This window comes from Pelmatolapia mariae, linkage group LG3_W (assembly GCF_036321145.2).
Source record: "Pelmatolapia mariae isolate MD_Pm_ZW linkage group LG3_W, Pm_UMD_F_2, whole genome shotgun sequence".
Classification (NCBI taxonomy): domain Eukaryota; kingdom Metazoa; phylum Chordata; class Actinopteri; order Cichliformes; family Cichlidae; genus Pelmatolapia; species Pelmatolapia mariae.
The window spans coordinates 80,480,798-80,508,705 of record NC_086229.1 but is presented as its reverse complement, the minus strand read 5'-3'; the positions used below and the strand labels follow the sequence as shown (position 1 = coordinate 80,508,705).

Sequence of the window (27,908 nt, the reverse complement as noted above, 5' to 3'; positions counted from 1 at the left end):
AGCTTTCACTTCTTCACTTCTCATTAATACATGGGGATCAATCCCCTCCTAGGCTTTCCCCAAACTGCAGCTCAATTTGTGTCTAAGCCATTCAACTTGTCTACTAAAAACACCATCAAACCAAAAATGTTCTACTCTATAAATTATATTGATGTACTACAGTAAGGGTGAAAATTGTTGCAAAAACTGAAGTTGGAATTAATTTTTGGCATTTTTGCATTAGGAAGTTATAGTACATTAAGGATTCATTTGGGAATGGTAATGAAAAAGGTTTTATGAATTTAAAAATTGTACTTAATACATACATTACGTTACATATGTTCATATTTAAGAGTATGTGAACTTATCTCCTACATCTACAGGGATACAAACGGCACTGACAGGAGCAACGACCAGCACGCCTCCTCCGACAACAACCACCACTGCTCCACCAACCACCACCACAACGGCTGCTCCGACAACAACCACCACTGCCCCACCGACCACCACCACAACGGCTGCTCCGACAACAACCACCACTGACCCACCGACCACCGCCTCCATGGCTCCTCCTACAACAATCACCCCTGCCCCACCGACCACCACCACGGCTCCTCCTACAACAACCACCACTGCCCCACCGACCACCACCACCACAGATCCTACTACAACAACCACCACTGCCCAACCGACAACCACCACCACCACGGCTCCTCCGACAACAACCACCACTGCCCCAACGACCATCACCACCACAGATCCTACTACAACAACCACCACGGCCCAACCAACCACCACCACCACGGCTCCTCCGACAACAACCACCACTGCCCCACCGACCACCACTACGGCTCCTCCTACAACAACCACCACTGCCCAACCGACCACCACCACCACCACGGCTCCTCTGACAACAACCACCACTGACCCAGCGACCACCACCACAACAGCTGCTCCGACAACAACCACCACTGCCCCACCGACCACCACCACGGCTCCTCCTGCAACAACCACCACTGCCCAACCGACCACCTCCACCACCACCACGACCACGGCTCCTCTGACAACAACCACCACTGCCCCACCGACCACCACGACCACGGCTCCTCCGACAACAACCACCACTGCCCCAACAACCACCACCACCACGGCTCCTCCTACAACAACCACCACTGCCCTACCGACCACCACCACGGCTCCTCCTACAACAACCACCACTGCCCAACCGACCACCACCACCACCACCACGGCTCCTCCGACAACAACCACCACTGCCCCACCGAGCACCACCACCACAGATCCTACTACAACAACCACCACTGCCCAACCGACCACCACCACCACGGCTCCTCCGACAACAACCAGCACTGCCCCACCAACCACCACCACCACAGATCCTACTACAACAACCACCACTGCCCAACCGACCACCACCACCATCACCACGGCACCTCTTACAACAACCACCACTGCCCCACCGACCACCACTACGGCTCCTCCTACAACAACCACCACTGCCCAACCGACCACCACCACCACCACGGCTCCTCTGACAACAACCACCACTGACCCAGCGACCACCACCACAACAGCTGCTCCGACAACAACCACCACTGCCCAACCGACCACCACCACCACCACCACGGCTCCTCCGACAACAACCACCACTGCCCCACCGAGCACCACCACCACAGATCCTACTACAACAACCACCACTGCCCAACCGACCACCACCACCACGGCTCCTCCGACAACAACCAGCACTGCCCCACCGACCACCACCACCACAGATCCTACTACAACAACCACCACTGCCCAAACGACCACCACCACCATCACCACGGCTCCTCTTACAACAACCACCACTGCCCCACCGACCACCACTACGGCTCCTCCTACAACAAACACCACTGCCCAACCGACCACCACCACCACCACGGCTCCTCTGACAACAACCACCACTGACCCAGCGACCACCACCACAACAGCTGCTCCGACAACAACCACCACTGCCCAACCGACCACCACCACCACCACGGCTCCTCTGACAAGAACCACCACTGACACAGTGACCACCACCACAACAGCTGCTCCGACAACAACCACCACTGCCCCACCGACCACCACCACGGCTCCTCCTGCAACAACCACCACTGCCCAACCGACCACCTCCACCACGACCACGGCTCCTCTAACAACAACAACCACTGCCCCACCGACCACCACGACCACGGCTCCACTGACAACAACCACTACTGCCCCAACAACCACCACCACCGCGGCTCCTCCGACAACAACCACCACAACCACCACTGCCCCACCGACCACCACGACTCCTCCTACAACAACTACCCCTGCCCCACCGACCACCACCATGGCTCCTCCTACAACAACCACCACTGCCCCACCGACCACTACCACAACGGCACCTCCCACGACCACCACTGCCCCACCGACCACCAGCACGGCTCCTCCTACAACAACCACCACTACCCAACCGACAACCACCACCACCACGGCTCCTCCTACAACAACCACCACTGCCCCACCGACCACCACCACCACGGCTCCTCCGACAACAACCACCACTGCCCCACTGACCACCATCACCACCACCACCACGGCTCCTCCTACAACAATTACCACTGCCCAAACGACCACCACCACAAGAGCTGCTCCGACAACAACCACCACTACCCCACCGACCACCACCACGGCTCCTCCTGCAACAACCACCACTGCCCCACCGACCACCTCCACCACCACCACCACCACGGCTACTCTGACAACAACTACCACTGACCCACCTACCACCACGACAACGGCTCCTCCGACAACAACCACCACTGCCCCACCGACCACCAGCACGGCTCCTCCTACAACAACCACCACTACCCAACCGACAACCACCACAACGGCTGCTCCGACAACAACCACCACTGCCCCACCGACCACCACCACAACGGCTGCTCCGACAACAACCACCACTGACCCACCGACCACCGCCTCCACGGCTCCTCCTACAACAATCACCCCTGCCCCACCGACCACCACCACGGCTCCTCCTACAACAACCACCACTGCCCCACCGACCACCACCACCACAGATCCTACTACAACAACCACCACTGCCCAACCGACAACCACCACCACCACGGCTCCTCCGACAACAACCACCACTGCCCCAACGACCATCACCACCACAGATCCTACTACAACAACCACCACGGCACAACCAACCACCACCACCACGGCTCCTCCGACAACAACCACCACTGCCCCACCGACCACCACTACGGCTCCTCCTACAACAACCACTGCCCAACCGACCACCACCACCACCACGGCTCCTCTGACAACAACCACCACTGACCCAGCGACCACCACCACAACAGCTGCTCCGACAACAACCACCACTGCCCCACCGACCACCACCACGGCTCCTCTGACAAAAACCACCACTGCCCAACCGACCACCTCCACCACCACCACGACCACGGCTCCTCTGACAACAACCACCACTGCCCCACCGACCACCACGACCACGGCTCCTCCGACAACAACCACCACTGCCCCAACAACCACCACCACCACGGCTCCTCCTACAACAACCACCACTGCCCTACCGACCACCACCACGGCTCCTCCTACAACAACCACCACTGCCCAACCGACCACCACCACCACGGCTCCTCCGACAACAACCACCACTGCCCCACCGAGCACCACCGCCACAGATCCTACTACAACAACCACCACTGCCCAACCGACCACCACCACCACGGCTCCTCCGACAACAACCACCACTGCCCCACCGACCACCACCACCACAGATCCTACTACAACAACCACCACTGCCCAACCGACCACCACCACCATCACCACGGCTCCTCTTACAACAACCACCACTGCCCCACCGACCACCACTACGGCTCCTCCTACAACAACCACCACTGCCCAACCGACCACCACCACCACCACGGCTCCTCTGACAACAACCACCACTGACCCAGCGACCACCACCACAACAGCTGCTCCGACAACAACCACCACTGCCCAACCGACCACCACCACCACCACGGCTCCTCTGACAACAACCACCACTGCCCCACCGACCACCACGACCACGGCTCCTCCGACAACAACCACTACTGCCCCAACAACCACCACCACCGCGGCTCCTCCGACAACAACCACCACAACCACCACTGCCCCACCGACCACCACGACTCCTCCTACAACAACTACCCCTGCCCCACCGACCACCACCATGGCTCCTCCTACAACAACCACCACTGACCCACCGACCACTACCACAACGGCACCTCCCACGACCACCACTGCCCCACCGACCACCAGCACGGCTCCTCCTACAACAACCACCACTACCCAACCGACAACCACCACCACCACGGCTCCTCCTACAACAACCACCACTGCCCCACCGACCACCACCACCACGGCTCCTCCGACAACAACCACCACTGCCCCACTGACCACCATTACCACCACCACCACGGCTCCTCCTACAACAATTACCACTGCCCAAACGACCACCACCACAACAGCTGCTCCGACAACAACCACCACTACCCCACCGACCACCACCACGGCTCCTCCTGCAACAACCACCACTGCCCCACCGACCACCTCCACCACCACCACCACCACGGCTCCTCTGACAACAACTACCACTGACCCACCTACCACCACGACCACGGCTCCTCCGACAACAACCACCACTGCCCCACCGACCACCAGCACGGCTCCTCCTACAACAACCACCACTACCCAACCGACAACCACTACCACCACCACGGCTCCTCCTACAACAACCACCACTGCCCCACCGACCACCACCACCACGGCTACTCCGACAACAACCACCACTGATCCAGCAACCACCACCACAACAGCTGCTCCGACAACAACCACCACTGCCCCACCGACCACCACCACCACGGCTCCTCCGACAACAACCACCACTGCCCCACCGACCACCACGACTCCTCCTTCAACAACTACCCCTGCCCCACCAACCACCACCACAACAGCTGCTCCGACAACAACCACCCCTGCCCCAGCGACCACCACCATGGCTCCTCCTATAACAACCACCACTGCCCCACCGACCACTACCACAACGGCACCTCCCACGACCACCACTGCCCCACCGACCACCACCACAACGGCTCCTCCGACAACAACCACCACTGCCCAACTGACCACCATGACCACCACCACCACGGCTCCTCCTACAACAATTACCACTGCCCAAACGACCACCACCACGACAGCTGCTCTGACAACAACCACCACTGCCCCACCGACCACCAACATGACGGGTCCTCCGACAACAACCACCACTGCCCGACCGACCGCCACCACAACAGCTGTTCCGACAACAACCACCCCTGCCCCACCGGCCACCACCACGGCTCCTCTTACAACAACCACCACTCCCCAAACGACCACCACCACCACCACCACGGCTCCTCTGACAACAACCACCACTGCCCAACCGACCACCAACACCACGGCTCCTCCGACAACAACCACCACTGCCCCACCGACCACCACCACCACAGATCCTACTACAACAACCACCACTGCCCAACCGACCACCACCACCATCACCACGGCTCCTCTTACAACAACCACCACTGCCCCACCGACCACCACTACGCCTCCTCCTACAACAACCACCACTGCCCAACCGACCACCACCACGGCTCCTCTGACAACAACCACCACTGACCCAGCGACCACCACCACAACAGCTGCTCCGACAACAACCACCACTGCCCAACCGACCACCACCACCACCACGGCTCCTCTGACAACAACCACCACTGACACAGCGACCACCAACACAACAGCTGCTCCGACAACAACCACCACTGCCCCACCGACCACCACCATGGCTCCTCCTGCAACAACCACCACTGCCCCACCGACCACGGCTTCTCCGACAACAACCACTACTGCCCCAACAACCACCACCACCGCGGCTCCTCCGACAACAACCACCACAACCACCACTGCCCCACCGACCACCACGACTCCTCCTACAACAACTACCCCAGCCCCACCGACCACCACCATGGCTCCTCCTACAACAACCACCACTGCCCCACCGACCACTACCACAACGGCACCTCCCACGACCACCACTGCCCCACCGACCACCAGCACGGCTCCTCCTACAACAACCACCACTGCCCAACCGACAACCACCACCACCACGGCTCCTCCTACAACAACCACCACTGCCCCACCGACCACCACCACCACGGCTCCTCCGACAACAACCACCACTGCCCCACTGACCACCATCACCACCACCACCACGGCTCCTCCTACAACAATTACCACTGCCCAAACGACCACCACCACAACAGCTGCTCCGACAACAACCACCACTACCCCACCGACCACCACCACGGCTCCTCCTGCAACAACCACCACTGCCCCACCGACCACCTCCACCACCACCACCACCACGGCTCCTCTGACAACAACTACCACTGACCCACCGACCACCACGACCACAGCTCCTCCGACAACAACCACCACTGCCCCACCGACCACCAGCACGGCTCCTCCTACAACAACCACCACTACCCAACCGACAACCACCACCACCACCACGGCTCCTCCTACAACAACCACCACTGCCCCACCGACCACCACCAGCACGGCTCCTCCGACAACAACAACCACTGCCCCACCGACCACCACGACTCCTCCTTCAACAACTACCCCTGCCCCACCGACCACCACCACAACAGCTGCTCCGACAACAAGCACCCCTGCCCCAGCGACCACCACCATGGCTCATCCTATAACAACCACCACTGCGCCACCGACCACTACCACAATGGCACCTCCCTCGACCACCACTGCCCCACCGACCACCACCACAACGGCTCCTCCGACAACAACCACTACTGCCCCACTGACCACCATGACCACCACCACCACGGCTCCTCCAACAACAATTACCACTGCCCAAACGACCACCACCACGACAGCTGCTCTGACAACAACCACCACTGCCCCACCGACCACCACCACGACGGGTCCTCCGACAACAACCACCACTGCCCCACCGACCGCCACCACAACAGCTGTTCCGACAACAACCACCCCTGCCCCACCGGCCACCACCACGGCTCCTCCTACAACAACCACCACTCCCCAACCGACCACCACCACCACGGCTCCTCTGACAACAACCACCACTGCCCCACCGACCACCACCACCACGGCTCCTCCGACAACAACCACCACTGCCCCAATCACCACTGCAACAACGGCACCTACAACAATCACCCCTACCCCACCGACCACCATCACGGCTCCTCCTACAACAACAACCACCACGGCCCAACCAACCACCACCACCACGGCTCCTCCAACAACAACCACGCCTGCACCACCGACCGCCACCACCACGGCTCCTCCTACAACAACCACCACTCCCCAACCGACGACCACCACCACCACCACGGCTCCTCTAACAACAACCACCACTGCCCCGCCGACCACCACCACGGCTCCTCCGACAACAACCACCACTGCTCCACCGACCACCACCACGGGTCCTCTGACAACAACCACCACTGCCCCACCGACCACCACCACGACTCCTCCGACACCAACCACCACTGCCCAACCGACCACCATCACCACCACCACCACGGCTCCTCCTACAACAACGACCACTGCCCAACAAACCACCATCACCACCACCACCACGGCTCCTCCTACAACAACGACCACTGCCCAACAAACCACCATCACCACCCCCACCACGGCTCCTGTGACAACAACCACCACTGCCCCAACGACCACCACCACCACGGCTCCTCCTACAACAACCACCACTGCCCCAGCTACCACCACCACAACAGCTGCTCCGACAACAACCACCCCTGCCCCACCGACCACCACCACGGCTACTCCTACAACAACAACCACTGCACAACCGACCACCACCACCACGGCTCCACTGACAACAACCACCACTGCCCCACCGACCACCACCACGGCTCCTCCTACAACAAGCACCACTACCCAACCGACAACCACCACCACCACCACGGCTCCTCCTAAAACAACCACCACAGCCCCAGCGACCACCACCACAACAGCTGCTCCGACAACAACCACCACTGCCCCACCGACCACCACCACGACTCCACCTACAACAACCACCACTGCTCAACCGACTACCACCACCACCACCACGGCTCCTCTGACAACAACCACCACTGCCCCACCGACCACCACCACGGCTCCTCTGACAACAACCACCACTGCCCCAACGACCACAACCACAACAGCTGCTCCGACTACAACCACCACTGCCCAACCGACCACCACTACCACCACCACGGTTCCTCTGACAACAGCCACCACAGTCCCAACGACCACCACCCCCACGGTTCCTCTGACAACAACCACCACTACCCCACCGACGACTACCACAACGGCACCTCCCACGACCACCACTTCCCAACCGACCACCACCACCACGGCTCCTCCTACAACAACCACCACAGCCCCAGCGACCACCACCACAACAGCTGCTCCGACAACAACCACCCCTGCCCAACCGACCACCACCACGGCTGCTCCGACAACAACCACCATTGCCCAACCGATAACCACCACCACCACCACGGCTCCTCCTACAACAACCACCACTGCCCCATCGACCACCAGCACGGCTCCTCCTACAACAACCACCACTGCCCAACCGACAACCACCACCACCACGGCTCCTCTGACAACAACCACCACTGCCCCACCGACCACCACCACCACGGCTCCTCTTACAACAACCACCACTGCCCCACCGACCACCACCACCACGACGACTCCTACAACGACCACACCTACCCCACCGACCAACACCACAACAGCTGCTCCGACAACAACCACCCCTGCCCCAGCGACTACCACCACGGCTCCTCCTACAACAGCCACCACTACCCCACCGACCACTACCACAACGACACCTCTCACGACCACCACTGCCCCACCGACCACAACCACCACGGGTCCTCTGACAACAACCACCACTGCCCCACCGACAACCACCACCACGACTCCTCCTACAACAACCACCCCTGCCCAACCGACCACCACCACGGCTACTCCGCCAACAACCACCATTGCCCAACCGACCACCACCACCACGGCTCCTCCTACAACAACCACCACTGCCCCACCGACCACCAGCACGGCTCCTCCTACAACAACCACCACTGCCCAACAGACAACCACCACCACGGCTCCTCTGACAACAACCACCACTGCCCCACCGACCACCACCACCACGGCTCCTCTTACAACAACCACCACTGCCCCACCGACCACCACCACCACCACGACTCCTACAACAACCACCCCTACCCCACCGACCACCACCACAACAGCTGCTCCGACAACAACCACCCCTGCCCCAGCGACTACCACCACGGCTCCTCCTACAACAACCACAACTACCCCACCGACCACTACCACAACGGCACCTCCCACGACCACCACTGCCCAACCGACAACCACCACCACCACCACGACGACTCCTACAACAACCACCCCTACCCCACCGACCACCACCACCACGGGTCCTCTGACAACAACCACCACTGCCCCACCGACCACCACGACTCCTCCTACAACAACCACCACTGCCCAACCGACCACCATCACCACCACCAGCACGGCTCCTCCTACAACAACCACCACTGCCCAACAAACCACCATCACCACCACCACCACGGCTCCTGTGACAACAACTACCACTGCCCCACCGGCCACCACCACGGCTCCTCTGACAACAGCCACCACAGTCCCAACGACGACCACACCCACGGTTCCTCTGACAACAACCACCACTGCCCAACCAACCACCACCACCACCACGGCTCCTCCTACAACAACCACCACTGCCAAACCGACCACCAGCACGGCTCCTCCTACACAAACAACCACTGCCCAACCGACAACCACCACCACCACCAGGGCTCCTCTGACAACAACCACCACTGCCCCACCGACCACCACCACCACGGCTCCTCTGACAACAACCACCACAGCCCCAACGACCACCACCACCACGGCTCCTCCTACAGCAACCACCACTGCCCCAGCTACCACCACCACAACAGCTGCTCCGACAACAACCACCCCTGCCCCACCGACCACCACCACGGCTCCTCCTACAACAACAACCACTGCACAACCGACCACCACCACCACCACGGCTCCACTGACAACAACCACCACTGCCCCACCGACCACCACCACGGCTCCTCCTACAACAACCACCACAGCCCCAGCGACCACCACCACAACAGCTGCTCCGACAGCAACCACCCCTGCCCAACCGACCACCACCACGGCTGCTCCGACAACAACCACCATTGCCCAACCGACCACCACCACGGCTCCTCCTACAACAACCACCACTGCCCAACCGACAACCACCACCACGGCTCCTCTGACAACAACTACCACTGCCCCACCGACCACCACCACCACGACTCCTCCTACATCAACCACCACTGCCCAACCGACCACCATCACCACCACCACCACGGCTCCTCCTACAACAACAACCACTGCCCAACAAACCACCATCACCACCACCACCACGGCTCCTGTGACAACAACTACCACTGCCCCACCGACCACCACCACAACAGCTGCTCCGACAACAACCACCCCTGCCCCAGCGACTACCACCACGGCTCCTCCTACAACAACCACCACTACCCCACCGACCACTACCACAACGGCACCTCCCACGACCACCACTGCCCCACCGACCACCACCACCACGGCTCCTCCGACAACAACCACCACTGCTCAACCGACTACCACCACCACCACCACCACCACCTCCACGGCTCCTCTGACAACAACCACCACTGCCCCACCGACCACCACCACGGCTCCTGTGACAACAACTACCACTGCCCCACCGGCCACCACCACGGCTCCTCTGACAACAGCCACCACAGTCCCAACGACCACCACCCCCACGGTTCCTCTGACCACAACCACCACTGCCCAACCGACCACCACCACCACCACCACGGCTCCTCCTACAACAACGACCACTGCCCCACCGACCACGAGCACGGCTCCTCCTACAACAACCACCACTGCCCAACCGACAACCACCACCACCACCACGGCTCCTCTGACAACAACAACCAGAGCCCCAACGACCACCACCACCACGGCTCCTCTGACAACAACCACCACTGCCCCAACGACCACCACGGCTCCTCCTACAACAACCACCACTGCCCCAGATACCACCACCACAACAGCTGCTCTGACAACAACCACCCCTGCCCCACCGACCACCACCACGGCTCCTCCTACAACAACCACCACAGCCCCAGCGACCACCACAACAACATCTGCTCCGACAACAACCACCACTGCCCAACCGACAACCACGACCACCACCACGGCTCCTCTGACAACAACTACCACTGCCCCACCGACCACCACCACCACGACTCCTCCTACAACAACCACCACTGCCCAACCGACCACCATCACCACCACGGCTCCTCCTACAACAACCACCACTGCCCAACAAACCACCATCACCACCACCACCACGGCTCCTGTGACAACAACTACCACTGCCCCACTGACCACCACCACAACAGCTGCTCCGACAACAACCACCCCTGCCCCAGCGACTACCACCACGGCTCCTCCTACAACAACCACCACTGCCCAACCGACCACCAGCACGGCTCCTCCTACAACAACCACCACTGCCCAACCGACAACCACCACCACCACCACGGCTCCTCTGACAACAACCACCACTGCCCCACCGACCACCACCACAACGGGTCCTCCGAAAACAACCACCAGAGCCCCAACGACCACCACGACCACCATTTCTCCTCCTACAACAACCACCACTGCCCCACCGACCACCACGACCACGGCTCCTCCGACAACAACCACCACTGCCCCACCGACCACCACCACGGCTCCTCCTACAACAACCACCACTGCTCAACCGACTACCACCACCACCACCACGGCTCCTCTGACAACAACCACCACTGCCCCACCGACCACCACCACGGCTCCTCTGACAACAACCACCACTGCCCCAACGACCACAACCACAACAGCTGCTCCGACAACAACCACCACTGCCCAACCGACCACCACTACAACCACCTCGGTTCCTCTGACAACAGCCACCACAGTCCCAACGACCACCACCCCCACGGTTCCTCTGACAACAACCACCACTACCCCACCGACGACTACCACAACGGCACCTCCCACGACCACCACTTCCCCACCAACCACCACCACCACGGCTCCTCCTACAACAACCACCACAGCCCCAGCGACCACCACCACAACAGCTGCTCCGACAACAACCACCCCTGCCCAACCGACCACCACCACGGCTGCTCCGACAACAACCACCACTGCCCAACCGACCACCACCACCACCACCACCACGGCTCCTCCTACAACAACCACCACTGCCCCACCGACCACCAGCACGGCTCCTCCTACAACAACCACCACTGCCCCAGCGACCACCACCACAACAGCTGCTCCGACAACAACCACCACTGCCCAACCGACCACCACCACGGCTGCTCCGACAACAACCACCATTGCCCAACCGACAACCACCACCACCACCACCACGGCTCCTCTGACAACAACCACCACTGCCCCACCGACCACCACCACCACGGCTCCTCTTACAACAACCACCACTGCCCCACCGACCACCACCACCACGACGACTCCTACAACGACCACACCTACCCCACCGACCACCACCACAATAGCTGCTCCGACAACAACCACCCCTGCCCCAGCGACTACCACCACGGCTCCTCCTACAACAGCCACCACTACCCCACCGACCACTACCACAGCGGCACCTCCCACGACCACCACTGCCCCACCGACCACCACCACCACGGGTCCTCTGACAACAACCACCACTGCCCCACCGACAACCACCACCACCACCACGACTCCTCCTACAACAACCACCCCCGCCCAACCGACCACCACCACGGCTGCTCCGCCAACAACCACCATTGCCCAACCGACCACCACCACCACCACCATGGCTCCTCCTACAACAACCACCACTGCCCCACCGACCACCAGCACGGCTCCTCCTACAACTACCACCACTGCCCCACCGACCACCACCACCACGACGACTCCTACAACAACCACCCCTACCCCACCGACCACCACCACAACAGCTGCTCCTACAGCAACCACCACTGCCCCAGCTTCCACCACCACCACGGCTGCTCCGACAACAACCACCATTGCCCAACCGACCACCACCACGGCTCCTCCTACAACAACCACCACTGCCCAACCGACAACCACCACCACCACCACGGCTCCTCTGACAACAACTACCACTGCCCCACCGACCACCACCACCACAACTCCTCCTACATCAACCACCACTGCCCAACCGACCACCATCACCACCACGGCTCCTCCTACAACAACCACCACTGCCCAACAAACCACCATCACCACCACCACCACGGCTCCTGTGACAACAACTACCACTGCCCCACCGACCACCACCACAACAGCTGCTCCGACAACAACCACCCCTGCCCCAGCGACTACCACCACGGCTCCTCCTACAACAACCACCACTACCCCACCGACCACTACCACAACGGCACCTCCCACGACCACCACTGCCCCACCGACCACCACCACCACGGCTCCTCCTACAACAACCACCACTACTCAACCGACTACCACCACCACCACCACCTCCACGGCTCCTCTGACAACAACCACCACTGCCCCACCGACCACCACCACGGCTCCTGTGACAACAACTACCACTGCCCCACCGGCCACCACCACGGCTCCTCTGACAACAGCCACCACAGTCCCAACGACCACCACCCCCACGGTTCCTCTGACAACAACCACCACTGCCCAACCGACCACCACCACGGCTCCTCCTACAACAACGACCACTGCCCCACCGACCACGAGCACGGCTCCTCCTACAACAACCACCACTGCCCAACCGACAACCACCACCACCACCACGGCTCCTCTGACAACAACAACCAGAGCCCCAATGACCACCACCACCACGGCTCCTCTGACAACAACCACCACTGCCCCAACGACCACCACGGCTCCTCCTACAACAACCACCACTGCCCCAGCTACCACCACCACAACAGCTGCTCCGACAACAACCACCCCTGCCCCACCGACCACCACCACGGCTCCTCCTACAACAACCACCACAGCCCCAGCGACCACCACAACAACATCTGCTCCGACAACAACCACCACTGCCCAACCGACCACCACCACGGCTGCTCCGACAACAACCACCATTGCCCAACCGACCACCACCACCACCACGGCTCCTCCTACAACAACCACCACTGCCCAACCGACAACCACGACCACCACCACGGCTCCTCTGACAACAACTACCACTGCCCCACCGACCACCACCACCACGACTCCTCCTACAACAACCACCACTGCCCAACCGACCACCATCACCACCACGGCTCCTCCTACAACAACCACCACTGCCCAACAAACCACCATCACCACCACCACCACGGCTGCTGTGACAACAACTACCACTGCCCCACTGACCACCACCACAACAGCTGCTCCGACAACAACCACCCCTGCCCCAGCGACTACCACCACGGCTCCTCCTACAACAACCACCACTGCCCAACCGACCACCAGCACGGCTCCTCCTACAACAACCACCACTGCCCAACCGACAACCACCACCACCACCACGGCTCCTCTGACAACAACCACCACTGCCCCACCGACCACCACCACGACGGGTCCTAGGACAACAACCACCAGAGCCCCAACGACCACCATTTCTCCTCCTACAACAACCACCACTGCCCCACCGACCACCACGACCACGGCTCCTCCGACAACAACCACCACTGCCCCACCGACCACCACCACGGCTCCTCCTACAACAACCACCACTGCTCAACCGACTACCACCACCACCACCACGGCTCCTCTTACAACAACCACCACTGCCCCACCGACCACCACCACGGCTCCTCTGACAACAACCACCACTGCCCCAACGACCACAACCACAACAGCTGCTCCGACAACAACCACCACTGCCCAACCGACCACCACTACAACCACCACGGTTCCTCTGACAACAGCCACCACAATCCCAACGACCACCACCCCCACGGTTCCTCTGACAACAACCACCACTACCCCACCGACGACTACCACAACGGCACCTCCCACGACCACCACTTCCCCACCGACCACCACCACCACGGCTCCTCCTACAACAACCACCACAGCCCCAGCGACCACCACCACAACAGCTGCTCCGACAACAACCACCCCTGCCCAACCGACCACCACCACGGCTGCTCCAACAACAACCACCATTGCCCAACCGACAACCACCACCACCACCACCACGGCTCCTCTTACAACAACCACCACTGCCCCACCGACCACCACCACCACCACGACTCCTACAACAACCACCCTTACCCCAACGACCACCACCACAACAGCTGCTCCGACAACAACCACCCCTGCCCCAGCGACTACCACCACGGCTCCTACAACAACCACCACTACCCCACCTACCACTACCACAACGGCACCTCCCACGACCACCACTGCCCCACCGACCACCACCACCACGGGTCCTCTGACAACAACCACCACTGCCCCACCGACCACCACGAATCCTCCTACAACAAACACCACTGCCCAACCGACCACCACCACCACCACCACGGCTCCTCCGACAACAACCACCACAGCCCGAGCGACCACCACCACAACAGCTGCTCCGACAACAACCACCACTACCCAACCGACAACCACCACCACCACCACGGCTCCTCCTACAACAACCACCACTGGCCCACCGACCACCACTACCACCACCACGGTTCCTCTGACAACAACCACCACAGTCCCAACGACCACCAACCGCACGGTTCCTCTGACAACAACCACCACTACCCCACCGACCACTACCACAACGGCACCTCCCACGATCACCACCACGGCTCCTCCTACAACAACCACCACTGCCCCAGCGACCACCACCACAACAGCTGCTCCGACAACAACCACCCCTGCCCCACCGACCACCACCACGGCTCCTCCTACAACAACAACCACTGCACAACCGACCACCACCACGGCTCCACTGCCAACAACCACCACTGCACCACCGACCACCACCACGGCTCCTCCTACAACAACCACCACAGCCCGAGCGACCACCACCACAACAGCTGCTCCGACAACAACCACCACTACCCAACCGACAACCACCACCACGGCTCCTCCTACAACAACCACCACTGCCCCACCGACCACCACTACCACCACCACCGTTCCTCTGACAATAACCACCACAGTCCCAGCGACCACCACCCCCACGGTTCCTCTGACAACAACCACCACTGCCCCAAAGACCGCCACCACAACAGCTGTTCCGACAACAACCACCCCTGCCACACCGGCCACCACCACGGCTCCTCCTACAACAACCACCGCTCCCCAAGCGACGACCACCACCACCACCACGGCTCCTCTGACAACAACCACCACTGCCACACCGACCACCACGACCACGGCTCCTCCGACAACAACCACCACTGCCCCAATGACCACTGCAACAATGGCACCTACAACAATCACCCCTACCCCACCGACCACCATCACGGCTCCTCCTACAACAACCACCACTGCCCAACCAACCGCCACCACCACCACCACGGCTCCTCCGACAACAACCACCACTGCCCCACCGACAACCACCACGGCTCCTCCTACAACAACCACCACTGCCCAACCGACCACCACCACGGCTGCTCCGACAACAACCACCATTGCCCAACCGACCACCACCACCACGGCTCCTCCTACAACAACCACCACTGCCCCACCGACCACCAGCACGGCTCCTCCTACAACAACCACCACTGCCCAACCGACAACCACCACCACGGCTCCTCTGACAACAACCACCACTGCCCCACCAACCACCACCACCACGGCTCCTCTTACAACAACCACCACTGCCCCACCGACCACCACCACCACCACGACTCCTACAACAACCACCCTTACCCCACCGACCACCACCACAACAGCTGCTCCGACAACAACCACCCCTGCCCCAGCGACTACCACCACGGCTCATACAACAACCACCACTACCCCACCTACCACTACCACAACGGCACCTCCCACGACCACCACTGCCCCACCGACCACCACCACCACGGGTCCTCCTACAACAACCACCACTGCCCAACCGACCACCATCACCACCACCAGCACGGCTCCTCCTACAACAACCACCACTGCCCAACCGACAACCACCACGGCTCCTCTGACAACAACTACCACTGCCCCACCGACCACCACCACCACGACTCCTCCTACAACAACCACCACTGCCCAACCGACCACCATCACCACCACCACCACGGCTCCTCCTACAACAACCACCACTGCCCAACAAACCACCATAACCACCACCACCACGGCTCCTGTGACAACAACTACCACTGCCCCACCGACCACCACCACAACAGCTGCTCCGACATCAACCACCCCTGCCCCAACGACTATAACCACGGCTCCTCCTACAACAACCACCACTACCAAACCGACCACTTTCACAACGGCACCTCCCACGACCACCACTGCCCCACCGACCACCACCACCACGGCTCCTCCTACAACAACCACCACTGCTCAACCGACTACCACCACCACCACCACCACGGCTCCTCTGACAACAACCACCACTGCCCCACGGACCACCACCATGGCTCCTCTGACAACAGCCACCACTGCCCAACCGACCACCATCACCACCACCACCACGGCGCCTCCTACAACAACCACCACTGCCCAACAGACCACCATCACCACCACCACCATGGCTCCTGTGACATCAACTACCACTGCCCCACCGGCCACCACCACGGCTCCTCCTACAACAAACACCACTGCCCAACCGACCACCACCACCACCACCACCACGGCTCCTCCGACAACAACCACCACTGCCCCAACGACCACCACCACCACGGCTCCTCCTACAACAACCACCACTGCCCCAGCGACCACCACCACAACAGCTGCTCCGACAACAACCACCCCTGCCCCACCGACCACCACCACGGCTCCTCCTACAACAACAACCACTGCACAACCGACCACCACCACGGCTCCACTGACAACAACCACCACTGCACCACCGACCACCACCACGGCTCCTCCTACAACAACCACCACAGCCCGAGCGACCACCACCACAACAGCTGCTCCGACAACAACCACCACTACCCAACCGACAACCACCACCACGGCTCCTCCTACAACAACCCCCACTGCCCCACCGACCACCACTACCACCACCACCGTTCCTCTGACAATAACCACCACAGTCCCAGCGACCACCACCCCCACGGTTCCTCTGACAACAACCACCACTACCCCACCGACCACTACCACAACGGCACCTCCCACGACCACCACTTCCCAACCGACCGCCACCACCACGGCTCCTCCTACAACAACCACCACAGCCCCAGCGACCACCACCACAACAGCTGCTCCGACAACAACCACCCCTGCCCAAACGACCACCACCACGGCTGCTCCGACAACAACCACCACAGCCCAATCGACCACCACCACGGCTCCTCCTACAACAACCACCACTGCCCAACCGACCACCAGCACGGCTCGTCCTACAACAACCACCACTGCCCAACCGACAACCACCACCACCACGGCTCCTCTGACAACAACCACCACTGCCCCACCAACCACCACCACCACGGCTCCTCTTACAACAACCACCACTGCCCCACCAACCACCAACACCACGACGACTCCTACAACAACCACTGCCCAACAAACCACCATCACCACCACCACCACGGCTCCTGTAACAACAACTACCACTGCCCCACCGACCACCACCACAACAGCTGCTCCGACAACAACCACCCCTGCCCCAGCGACTACCACCACGGCTCCTCCTACAACAACCACCACTGCCCCACCAACCACCACCACCACGGCTCCTCCTACAACAACCACCACTGCCCAACCGACCACCATCACCACCACCAACACGGTTCCTCTTACAACATCCACCACTGCCCAACAGACCACCATCACCACCACCACCACGGCTCCTGTGACAACAACTACCACTGCCCCACCGGCCACCACCACGGCTCCTCCTACAACAACCACCACTGCCCAACCGACCACCACCACCACAGCTCCTCTGACAACAACCACCACTGCCCCAACGACCACAACCACCACGGCTCCTCCTACAACAACCACCACTGCCCCAGCTACCACCACCACAACAGCTGCTCCGACAACAACCACCCCTGCCCCACCGACCACCACCACGGCTCCTCCTACAACAACAACCACTGCACAACCGACCACCACCACGACCACGGCTCCACTGACAACAACCACCACTGCCCCACCGACCACCAGCACGGCTCCTCCTACAACAACCACCACTGCCCCACCGACCACCACCACCACGGCTCCTCCGATTACAACCACCACTGCCCCACCGACCACCACGACTCCTCCTACAACAACTACCCCTGCCCCACAGACCACCACAACAGGTGCTCCGACAACAACCATCCCTGCCCCAGCGACCACCACCATGGCTCCTCCTACAACAACCACCACTGCCCCACCGACCACTACCACAACGGCACCTCCCACGACAACAACTGCCCCACCGATCACCACCACCACGGCTCCTCCGACAACAACCAACACTGCCCCACCGACCACCACCACAACGGCTCCTCCGACAACAACCACCACTGCCCCACTGACCACCATCACCACCACGGCTCCTCCTACAACAATTACCACTGCCCAAATGACCACCACCACGACAGCTGCTCTGACAACAACCACCACTGCCCCACCGACCACCACCACCACCATTTCTCCTCCTACAACAACCACCACTGCTCAACCGACCACCACCACCACAACGGCTCCTCCGACAACAACCACACCTGCCCCACCGACCCCCACCACCACGGCTCCTCCTACAACAACCACCACTGCCCCACCGACCACCACCACGGCTCCTCCTACAACAACCACCACTGCTCAACCGACCACCACCACGGCTCCTCCAACAACCACCACTGCCCAACCGACCACCACCACCACCACGGCTCCTCCGACAACAACCACACCTGCCCCACCGACCCCCACCACCACGGCTCCTCCTACAACAACCACCACTGCCCAACCAACGACCACCACCACCGCGGCTCCTCTGACAACAACCACCACTGCCCCGCCAACCACCACCACGGCTCCGACTACAACAACCACCACTACCACAACGGCACCTCCCACGACCACCACCACCACCACCACGGTTGCTCTGACAAAAACCACCACTGCCCCAGCGACCACCACCACAACAGCTGCTCCGACAACAACCACCCCTGCCCCACCAACCACCACCACGGCTCCTCCTACAACAACAACCACTGCACAACCGACCACCACCACCACCACGGCTCCACTGACAACAACCACCACTGCCCCACCGACCACCAGCACGGCTCCTCCTACAACAACCACCACTGCTCAACCGACCACCACCACCACGGCTCCTCTGACAACAACCACCACTGCCCCAACGACCACCTCCTCGGCTCCTCTGACAACAACCACCACTGCCCCAATGACCACAACCACAACAGCTGCTCCGACAACAACCACCACTGCCCAACCGACGACCACTACCACCACCACGGTTCCTCTGACAACAACCACCACAGTCCCAACGACCACCACCCCCACGGTTCCTCTGACAACAACCACCACTTCCCAACCGACCACCACCACGGCTCCTCCTACAACAACCACCACTGCCCCACCGACCACCAGCACGGCTCCTCCTACAACAACCACCACTGCCCAACCGACAACCACCACCACGGCTCCTCTGACAACAACCACCCCTGCCCCAGCGACTACCACCACTACCCCACCGACCACCACCACCACCACCACCACGGGTCCTCTGACAACAACCACCACTGCCCCACCGACCACCACCACAACGGCACCAACTACAACCACCACTTCCCCACCGACCAGCACGGCTGCTCCGACAACAACCACCACTGCCCCAACAACCACCACCACAACGGCACCAACTACAACCACCACTTCCCCACCGACCACCACCACGGCTGCTCCTACAACAACCACCAGTACCCCACCAACCACCACGGCTCCTCCTACAACAACAAACCCTGCCCCACCGACCACCACCACGGCTCCTCCGACAACAACCACCACTGCCCCACAACCCACCACGCCTTCTCCAACAACAACCACCACTGCCCCACCGACAAACACCACCACCACGGCTCCTCCGACAACCACCACCACTGCCCCACCGACCACCACCACCACCACCACGGCTCGACTGACAACCACCACCCCTACCCCACCGACCACCACAGGTCCTACTACAATAAACACCACTGCCCCAACGACCACAACCACCATGGCTCCTCCTACAACAAACACCACTGCCCCACCGACCACAACCACCATGGCTCCTCCTACAACAACCACCACTGCCCCACCGACCACCACCATGGCTCCTCCTACAACAACCACCACCACTGCCCAACCGACCACCACCACCACGGTTCCTCTGACAACAACCACCACTGCCCCAACGACCACCACGGTTCCTCTGACAACAATCACCACTACCCCAACGACCACAACGGCACCTCCCACGACCACCACTGCCCCACCAACCACCAGCACGGCTCCTCCTACAACAACCACCACTGCCCAACCGACAACCACCACGACCACGGCTCCTCCTACAACAACCACCACTGCCCAACCGACCACCACCACCACCACGGCTCCTCCGACAACAACCACACCTGCCCCACCGACCCCCACCACCACGGCTCCTCCTACAACAACCACCACTGCCCAACCAACGACCACCACCACCGCGGCTCCTCTGACAACAACCACCACTGCCCCGCCAACCACCACCACGGCTCCGACTACAACAACCACCACTACCCCACCGACCACTACCACAACGGCACCTCCCACGACCACCACCACCACCACCACGGTTGCTCTGACAAAAACCACCACTGCCCCAGCGACCACCACCACAACAGCTGCTCCGACAACAACCACCCCTGCCCCACCGACCACCACCACGGCTCCTCCTACAACAACAACCACTGCACAACCGACCACCACCACCACCACGGCTCCACTGACAACAACCACCACTGCCCCACCGACCACCAGCACGGCTCCTCCTACAACAACCACCACTGCTCAACCGACCACCACCACCACGGCTCCTCTGACAACAACCACCACTGCCCCAACGACCACCTCCTCGGCTCCTCTGACAACAACCACCACTGCCCCAATGACCACAACCACAACAGCTGCTCCGACAACAACCACCACTGCCCAACCGACGACCACTACCACCACCACGGTTCCTCTGACAACAACCACCACAGTCCCAACGACCACCACCCCCACGGTTCCTCTGACAACAACCACCACTTCCCAACCGACCACCACCACGGCTCCTCCTACAACAACCACCACTGCCCCACCGACCACCAGCACGGCTCCTCCTACAACAACCACCACTGCCCAACCGACAACCACCACCACGGCTCCTCTGACAACAACCACCCCTGCCCCAGCGACTACCACCACTACCCCACCGACCACCACCACCACCACCACCACGGGTCCTCTGACAACAACCACCACTGCCCCACCGACCACCACCACAACGGCACCAACTACAACCACCACTTCCCCACCGACCAGCACGGCTGCTCCGACAACAACCACCACTGCCCCAACAACCACCACCACAACGGCACCAACTACAACCACCACTTCCCCACCGACCACCACCACGGCTGCTCCTACAACAACCACCAGTACCCCACCAACCACCACGGCTCCTCCTACAACAACAAACCCTGCCCCACCGACCACCACCACGGCTCCTCCGACAACAACCACCACTGCCCCACAACCCACCACGCCTTCTCCAACAACAACCACCACTGCCCCACCGACAAACACCACCACCACGGCTCCTCCGACAACCACCACCACTGCCCCACCGACCACCACCACCACCACCACGGCTCGACTGACAACCACCACCCCTACCCCACCGACCACCACAGGTCCTACTACAATAAACACCACTGCCCCAACGACCACAACCACCATGGCTCCTCCTACAACAAACACCACTGCCCCACCGACCACAACCACCATGGCTCCTCCTACAACAAACACCACTGCCCCACCGACCACAACCACCATGGCTCCTCCTACAACAACCACCACTGCCCAACCGACAACCACCACGACCACGGCTCCTCCTACAACAACCACCACTGCCCCACCGACCACCACCACGGCTCCTCCTACAACAACCACCACTGCCCCACCGACCACCAGCACGGCTCCTCCTACAACAACCACCACTGCCCAACCGACAACCACCACCACGGCTCCTCTGACAACAACCACCCCTGCCCCAGCGACTACCACCACTACCCCACCGACCACCACCACCACCACCACCACGGGTCCTCTGACAACAACCACCACTGCCCCACCGACCACCACCACAACGGCACCAACTACAACCACCACTTCCCCACCGACCAGCACGGCTGCTCCGACAACAACCACCACTGCCCCAACAACCACCACCACAACGGCACCAACTACAACCACCACTTCCCCACCGACCACCACCACGGCTGCTCCTACAACAACCACCAGTACCCCACCAACCACCACGGCTCCTCCTACAACAACAAACCCTGCCCCACCGACCACCACCACGGCTCCTCCGACAACAACCACCACTGCCCCACAACCCACCACGCCTTCTCCAACAACAACCACCACTGCCCCACCGACAAACACCACCACCACGGCTCCTCCGACCACCACCACCACTGCCCCACCGACCACCACCACCACCACCACGGCTCGACTGACAACCACCACCCCTACCCCACCGACCACCACAGGTCCTACTACAATAAACACCACTGCCCCAACGACCACAACCACCATGGCTCCTCCTACAACAAACACCACTGCCCCACCGACCACAACCACCATGGCTCCTCCTACAACAAACACCACTGCCCCACCGACCACAACCACCATGGCTCCTCCTACAACAACCACCACTGCCCCACCGACCACAACCACCATGGCTCCTCCTACAACAACCACCACCACTGCCCAACCGACCACCACCACCACGGTTCCTCTGACAACAACCACCACTGCCCCAACGACCACCACGGTTCCTCTGACAACAATCACCACTACCCCAACGACCACAACGGCACCTCCCACGACCACCACTGCCCCACCAACCACCAGCACGGCTCCTCCTACAACAACCACCACTGCCCAACCGACAACCACCACGACCACGGCTCCTCCTACAACAACCACCACTGCCCCACCGACCACCACCACGGCTCCTCCTACAACAACCACCACTGCCCCACCGACCACCACCACGGCTCCTCCTACAACCACCACCACTGGCCAACCGACCACCACCACCACCACCACGGTTCCTCTGACAACAATCACCACAACGGCTCCTTCAGCAACAACAACCACCAGATATGTTGTTTTCAGATCCCTTCAAAGCAGTTTTACCAAGGACTTGTCGAATTCATCATCTGATGCTTTTAAAGACCGATCTTTATCTATAAAGACACAGGTAATCTTTTACTTTTCCCACTAATACATAGTATTTATTAGGCATGTAATTAGTTTTTTTCCATCGTCCGAGGCAAATCTGCTCCCCTCTATGTGGAAAGCAGTATGAATGCTGTGTGCTGTGTAAACAGAATAGACATTAAAACACCAAATACTCAGTGAAATAAATGTTTAAAAAAAATTAATTGCAGATTGCTTATCTAGAGAGAGAGGTGAAAACATTAAACATCAGGAATATAAAAAATTGATAGAGCAAGTACTTTTTTTTGTACTGAACCATCATTGCTACTCACTATAGATAGTGAGTAGCAATGATGGAACAAGACCTCTAGGTCATGTTCTTTGATTTGCCCTTTAATTAGTCTTCTGTCTTACTGTAAAGTTTACAATTTATATAAAATTCATCTGTTTGTGTACATTAAGAAACAGACATTGTTTTAACGAAATCTGCTTTGTGTCTGCAGATTGAACCTGCTTACAAAAACTCGTTCCCTTCCTTTTTCTCCTTGGCCATTGTGAGCTTCAGGTAATTTCAGTATTTTGACATATAATGGTAAGAGCACTGACCTAACGCCCTAACTATTCAAAACTATCATTTTTGTGTCTGCATTTACAGGCAAGGATCAGTTATCAACACCATAGAACTTCAGTTTAACTCATATGTTCCAAATGACACTATGATTAGGAATGTTTTGATCAGTCAAGCCTCAAATGTGACAGGCTTTGATATTGAAACGACGTCCGTCACTGTCAGTGACACATGTGAGTAACATTTCATGATGTTTGATCAAAAAGTCTCAAAGGTTTTAGAGGGACTTAGTTAAATGTTTTATGTCCATTTTGTCCTCATTTTAAATCTACCACAGTGATCCCAACAACTACCACGGTGTCTCCAACAACAACAACAACAACATCTCCTCCCACAACTACCACCACAGCTACAACAACTACCACAGTAGTACCCACAACAACATCTGCTCCAACAACTACCACCACAACTACCACCACAGCTCCAACAACAACAACATCTGCTCCCACAACTACCACCACAGCTCCAACAACAACATCTGCTCCCACAACTACCATGACAGCTACAACAACTGCCACAGTAGTGCCCACAAAAACAACATCTGCTCCAACAACTACCAAAGCACCTCCAACAACCACTACTATTGCTTTAAGTAGTCCCACATCTGCTCTAACAATCACAACAGCAGGAAAAACAACCACATCTGTAGCCACAACCACCGGACCTCTGACAATTAGATATGTTGTTTTCAGATCCATTCAAAGCAATTTTACAGCAGACTTGTTGAATTCATCATCTGAAGCTTTTAAAAATCGATCTTCATCAATAAAGAAACAGGTAAGTCTTTCATTTCCCCCCAAATCTGTAAGGTTAATGTACAAGAGTTTATCTGATCATTAAGGTAATGCAAATATTCAAATACTAATTTCTTCTCATTTTTTTTTTTTTTCACATGAAGGTGGTGAAAAAAAAGTTATAACTTAATCTATATAGAATAAGTGCAAAGTCTTAGGGGAAAATGCAAAAATTCCCATGAGAACTACGTGCCAGGACAACTGTCCTGAATGAATAAATGAGAAGTTCAAACTACAGCTACGTGACAAATTGATGCAAGGCACCAGGACACCATATGGTGCTAAAAGTAATTCAATATGCTTTCAAATTTATTGTTGAATGCAGGTGTTTGTTTTTTAAGGCACATGCAGCTCCAGCAGAAAAGTGTTGTATTTATGAAACACTTCAAACACAGCTATCATTGTCAGCTCTCACTAAAAAAGGAAGAACAATGCAGAATGTGCATTATTTGGACTTCTAAGCATTTGTCACTGAAGTTGGAGGCAAAGTCGTGTTCTTGCCTAATAAAAGGCAGAAAGAAGTCTGTTTAAAGAATATAGTTCACATTGAAAAAAAACCCCTAAGTACTCAAACAAGTACAAGAATTTGACTGATTAAGAGCAGGAACAAGTCAAGAGAACCTTTGCTAGCAAGGTTATAAAACTTGGAAAACCTTTTTGCCAAGCTTTACACATCCAGGGATGGATAATTCATCCAGTGGTGGTTAGCTCATTTACCTACAGTCTGTTTTACTTGAAGTCAGTATTATTGCTGGATTTTTTTTCTTCTCTCAAAGGAGACAAGCTCTTAAACTTGGTTAAGAGTGGCCTTAAGGCTTGCTCTCACTGAATATGTCTTCATATTTGAACAAAGATTTTCAATGATGAAGTTTAATGAATCCAGATACAGATTCTCTTTCACTCACCTGTCTACTGTCTTTCGCATCTTCCCCTCATGCATTGAACCTGAGTTTATAGCACTTATTCAACACCGAACACACTACATTTATCTCACTGAATAAGGAAGAATCACTGCAAAACTGCATGCAGTAATTTAACAACTTAAATTTAAAATAGGAGCTTGGTGGTAAGCACTGTTATTTCTGTCATGTAACGGCTGTGTGAAGGCAGGAAAAGGACCCAAAATGCAGACTCCTCGACAGGCAAAAGTGTACTTCCAAAACTCAGCTTTATTGCTAGAAGGCAAAAACGTAACAAAAAAACGGAAAAATACAAAATAAACTTACACAGGCAGGCCGACAGACAGAAACCACAGCATGAATGATGGTAGATCGCGACACGGACACAGAAAAACACAGGGCTTAAATACACAGAGGGAACAATCAGGGAATGAGTAACAGGAGGGAAACACAGCTGGGGCAAATCAGAACTGACGAGACAAGGAAGCGTAAACTGAACACACTGAGATAAGACAGAGACCTACAAAGTAAAACAGGAAACACATAACACAGACTGAACAAAAGACACAGACTCACATGCAGGCACTACACCAGAGGGAACAGAGACGTGGGACCAGGGCAGACACAGACACTGACTGGACGTGGGGATACAGCAAACATGGAACACAGACAGGA

General features: G+C 58.8%; 1 protein-coding gene across 1 annotated transcript; it reads left to right on the top strand.

The window, feature by feature from the left end:
• Nucleotides 1-1,171: 1,171 nt before the first annotated feature.
• LOC134624019 (mucin-12-like) lies at nucleotides 1,172-26,136 on the top strand (the record flags this gene model as incomplete). Its single annotated transcript, XM_065470248.1, has 12 exons — nucleotides 1,172-5,664; nucleotides 5,841-6,170; nucleotides 6,534-7,537; nucleotides 7,596-9,618; nucleotides 9,712-10,063; nucleotides 11,896-12,040; nucleotides 12,603-16,440; nucleotides 18,088-18,775; nucleotides 18,817-20,221; nucleotides 20,556-24,952; nucleotides 25,416-25,477; nucleotides 25,818-26,136. Coding segments are annotated over 12 exons (19,056 nt in total), but the record flags the coding sequence as incomplete, so codon positions are not given.
• Nucleotides 26,137-27,908: the final 1,772 nt, after the last annotated feature.